This window comes from Fundulus heteroclitus, chromosome 2, assembly GCF_011125445.2.
Source record: "Fundulus heteroclitus isolate FHET01 chromosome 2, MU-UCD_Fhet_4.1, whole genome shotgun sequence".
NCBI classification, from domain to species: Eukaryota; Metazoa; Chordata; class Actinopteri; order Cyprinodontiformes; family Fundulidae; genus Fundulus; species Fundulus heteroclitus.
In genome coordinates, this window is record NC_046362.1 from 26,532,543 (window position 1) to 26,537,581 (window position 5,039).

The window sequence follows — 5,039 nt, forward strand, 5'->3', positions numbered from 1 at the left end:
AGAGCATCTGTGTGTGTGTGCACATCTGGTGATTACCGCGGAGCGGGCAAATATTTGGACAAACCCCACAGTGGGATTTGGGTTACAAATTAACATGTCGGCAGCGTAATTAGGCCCCGTCCCTCCCCCACCTGCATGCGCCACAGCTTCCGCCCACACGCTGCCGTGATTCTGCTCTGGCAGCTGCATTCCCAAACACCCGTATGACGTCAGGAGGGACGGGCCGGCACTATAAAAAACCCGGGGAGCCGCTTTCATTCACAGTCAGCCACGTTCTGGATTACTACGATCGCCGCGGAGAAGCTCCTTCTTCGGAATTTGGGACGGAGAAAGCAGAGGTGTGCGTTCGGCGAGCTCACCGGCAGAAGCCATGAAATTGCCAACGGTGGAGATCATCAAGGAGGGAGAGCTGGAGAAGAGGAGCGACAACCTCCTCCAGCTGTGGAAGAAGAAGACGTGCGTCCTGACCAAGGACAGCCTCACCATTTACGCGAACACGCAGAGGCGCTCCAAGAGCAAAGAGCTCACGCTGCAGTCCATTAAGACCGTGGACTGCGTGGAGCACACCGGCAAATTCACCTATTTCACCATCGTGACCAAAGATAACAAAGAGATCGACTTCCGGTGCCCGGCGGAGCACAACTGCTGGAGCACAATGATCCTCATGGCCCTGATTGACTTCCAGAACCAAAAGGCCATCCAGGACTTTAAGACGCGGCAGGTCAACGACAGCGCGTCGCCCGGAAAGGAGAGGCGCATGGCCAGGGCGCCCTGAGCGGCTCCAGAACGCAGCCTCGGCACTACTCCAAATAAGGTGAGAGACGCTCGGACACTTGGATCACACAGTATACGAATGTAAATATGATGATGGATTAAACTGCTTCAAAACGTCTAACAGGTTTTTTTTAATTGCCTCCTCTAGAGTCTATGGACTATCAAGAAAAGAATGGAAAACGGACCAACAAGGAAGACTAGGTCATCCGGTCCAGAGATGAAGGACTGTTCGGGATTGAGCTCCCTCACAGAGGGGACAACTGACCCACACCGACACACATGTACTTTTAAAATCTCAAAAAGTGGACTGAACTCTTGAACCGTCAGCACTATTTCATGTTCACCCCTCCGAGAGAAATGGTGACTGAAATCTTGTTAATTTATTGTGTTTCCAGGATGTATGGTGTTACTGGCAAACTGTTCGTCTTTTCTAAGTTATTTTCTGCTTAAACGTGTAAAAATGTATTTATTTGAATAAATATCAATCTGCTTTTGACACAGCTCCATACGTTTGTTTGCTTTTTTTTTAACTCTGAAAAGGTTTCCTCTTGCTGTTGAGGTCCGTTAACGTCTCCTTGGGCCTGCATGTGATTCAGGGGGAAAGCATCTGATATGCACGGATGCCTTTCACCAGCAACCGTAAAAAAAAAGGGAGTGGAGGACAGGGAAGTCCCTCTTCCTCTCTGGCGTCCGGTGAATGGGACTCTTTATTGTCCCTGGGAGGGTTTGGGGCCTGACTCATCGCTGATAGCAGGTTTGGCCGGCATCAACTGACACTTCGACGTGTTTTATCTGAACTCACCTGCTTCCAAGGTGTGGTGGCTTCTATGGTTGCTTGGAGTGGTGCAATCTGATAATGGAAGTATGTGATGAATATGGTTGAAGCAAAACATATTAAAAGCATTAAAAGAACATGGTGGTTGTTGTTTTTTTCATTTTAAGAATTTCAAATAATGTTCTGAAATGTATTAACATGGTTTATCGGAGCTCATTATTCTGAGGCCAAAGCAGAAGGAGAGGATCTGTCTTCAGCCATTTATAAGCGTGAGGGAAACGGTTCAGAGAGAAACGGGCTAAAATAATTTAAAAAAGCCACTCAGGTTAGCGTCGTCGTGTCATTTTACAACTATATCATTGGTACCTAATCAAAGCCCACTTTTAAATTCTGATATCTTAAAGTATGGTTAGATGTGTCTCAGTGTCTCAATTACAATCGACTTACGCTGAATTTTACCAAACAAAGAGCCAAAAATTCAGCTACATTATATTTAGGCAGATTTTGTCCAGTGTTTTACCAGAAATGATCTAAATTTAAGACATCCATCCATTTTCCACTTTTTGCACTGTTGCAAGCAACAAAACAAAAAACTATACAAAAAAATAAAAAATAAATAAACGATCAGATACAAATGAGTGAAAACCCAATATTTGGAAGAGGTCTTAAGAGCTTCAGAGAACCCAGAGGGGAAAACAATAACTAAACGAGTCTTGGTCCTTTGTAATGAGGCTTAGAAGAAAAAGATAAAATGTTAAATTGAAAATAAAATCCTTATAATAGTCTTGCTTTTATACAAATTAGCATAAAATATGAGAGAGTATTCAAATTTAGAAAAAAGAAACTGAGCCATCAAATGAAAACACAGATATAAATCTAAGCAGGTATTTCTAAATAAGATGATTCTGGGCGAGTTCATTCCAGCACTTTGGTAAAAGCTGAAGCGACAGCCCAACACCAGCCCTTCTACATCTAAATGTCTCCAGCTGGGGATCCTGTATGGAGGGGAAGTGTGTTGTGAGCATAAATGCCCACAGGTCAGAGGTGGCACAGAGTCGCCGGAATAAAGAAAGATATGGTACGGTCCCTCCTCCCCTCCCTGTCAAATCCTATCCATGTGCACGGCTTTGAAGTGGGATCATGCTACAATGAGTGCATCAAAGCCTTGATCTGTAGAGTATTACAGAAGCGGATGGGCCGTCTTTCCATCTAAAAATACTGCTTCACAAATTGGCACCACGTTAATCTTACATACACACACACAAACGTGTATAAATATGCACCTTTGGCCTCTGAACCAAAGGGCAACCAGGGTTTTTTTTTGACACCAGATCTCTAAGTGACCCGCCTTGGGAGCTTTTTTAAGATGCACCCTTCTGGTTCTGAACATTTTGACTCTTTGAAGCGGGATCAGAAGCAGACCTTTCATTCTACTCTACATCTCGCTATATACTATGTACTGTAAGGTTTTCTTGCCACCATTCCGGAGCAACACCTCTGGTTTTAGGCTTCGTGAACATCTGCACTCGGGCTTCGGTGCATCATTGTGTGAACACAGCCGCACAGTATTTACTGTGTGAAGTGCAAGGTCTGACATCATTTGGGTTATTATTATTTTTTTCCCTGAAAGAGACATGGACAGGGCAGAACTAGTCATTCTGAGGCATTTATTGCAAACAGAAGACGCCGCGCTGATAAGGAGAGGAAGGGCAGAAAAGAAGTACGTTTCATGTTGTTTCATCATCCAGATAAATGCAGCAAAACTCCCACACAAGATCTCCTCTAATCCCTGACAGTAGTAACTCATTAATCTTGACCGAGGCGTCTATAATACATTAATGCAGCTCTTAAAGGTGCAGTCTGTCTCTGTACAAGTACTTTTCCAAGAAAGGAGCAAGAAAACTCTCCCATTATTATAAAAACTTAAAATCACCAGTGGTTGTTTGTTTCAGATTATACTTAAATGCCATTTTTATTCTAGGATTTACTTAAATTTGGCCACTATTAGACAAGTAGGACATGCTGTCATGAATCAGCGCACGTGTTTCAAAGGGTTTACAGAAAAATGTAAATAAAAAGGTCAATTTTGTGGGAAAGAAAACAAATGCCTTTATTCTACTTGTTTAGACCTGGTATAATATATTTCTGGCTTTTCAAAACCTTTGAGGGGCTATTTTAGCTTTCAAATAATCATTAGGAGAGAGTTAGGTGCTGCAACAGTGGGCAATGTCCACCTGAAATTGTGCTGTGGCCCCTCTGAATTCAATACCCCTCCCCCTTTGGCCCCCCTGGGACCCCTACTTCCAACACAAACTAGGTCAATAAACTGAATCAGCATCCAAACCCAGATTCTTGATGGTTCCAAGATGTGCTCACGCTCTCCAGGGTTGATGATGATGGGCAAGCTGCCAAAAGGGTTTACATGAGGAAAATGAAGGGAGCTGTATTAGGAAAGATGATTTTAAAGGGGACATGTCATGCTTTTCAGTTCTTCCTTTTCACGTTGAAATCATTCAGTTGAAGTATATATGAAGTGGAACCGCAATGCTTGGATCTGAATTCCTCATTAATTTGATCGGGATGTCATAATCTTTTATATACCATCAGAGTTAATTGGCGTATACGGGGACCATAACTACAATCAGGAATATTAGGTAGAATCTTAGGCAATTATTAAATTATGGAAGATTAGGTTTTATTAAAATGATGTTAATCTTGATGATTTACGTCTTGGGTAAGAAATGAAAATCTGACACAATGTTAACTCTCCAGTAACACAATTATTTTTAACTCTATATTGAAACAATCCTTTCTTTGTAGATTTCCTCCAAGTAGGCGAACATCCATGTAACCTTTTAACTTGGTCCTTATAGATATTTCTTGACATTTGTTTTTTTTTTTTTTTTTTATCCTTCAACTTTGGTTAACTAGTATGTATCACTTGTCAGGGATGAAATTCAGTTCTGATGCTTTAAAGTTGAAAGATTATCATAGAAACAATACCTATAGCAAAACGTCTACCATTGGCCAACATTCCCTTGTTATTTTGTCAGCAGCAACATAGCAAGCAATAAAATTGGAAAAAAAAACTCTTTAGATCTGTTGATGGATTGGAAAATGAAAGCATGTTTGTGAAGTCAGCGGATTAGACTCCTAATATAGAAAAGGGATGTCTTTTGAAGTCTTTAATCAGGCAACTACTCTCATAAACAGTTCCACCACAGAGCTCATGCGGATCTTGACAGGACACGTTTACGCCAACTCACTTCCCTCGTGCGTTTTCTCAGGTGTGCGTTATGACTCATCTCCACATAACGATAATGAGGACTTCTCCCCGTTTCCCGTAAGCTCTTTCCTTACCGCGAAGAAGCTTCCAATCCTTATGCCGCTTTTAAACTAAGTTGTTTCCTAACTTGTTCGTCCAGTCAGAGTCTAATCTGACGCCAGAAGGACCCGACACTAATGCTTTGTGTAAATACAAACCCTCCAA

At 42.2% G+C, this 5,039-nt stretch overlaps 1 protein-coding gene across 1 annotated transcript; it reads left to right on the plus strand.

The window, feature by feature from the left end:
* Positions 1 to 210: 210 nt before the first annotated feature.
* phlda2 (pleckstrin homology-like domain, family A, member 2) lies at positions 211 to 1,424 on the plus strand. Its single transcript, XM_012853237.3, has 2 exons — positions 211 to 814; positions 923 to 1,424. The coding sequence occupies exon 1, from the start codon at positions 371 to 373 to the stop codon at positions 773 to 775; it is 405 nt and encodes a 134-aa protein (XP_012708691.2). The 5' UTR covers positions 211 to 370; the 3' UTR covers positions 776 to 814; positions 923 to 1,424.
* Positions 1,425 to 5,039: the final 3,615 nt, after the last annotated feature.

Bases quoted from the DNA above. Each gene is read 5' to 3' on its own strand.
- phlda2 (XM_012853237.3), top strand. From the start codon at position 371: ATGAAATTGCCAACGGTGGAGATCATCAAGGAGGGAGAGCTGGAGAAG.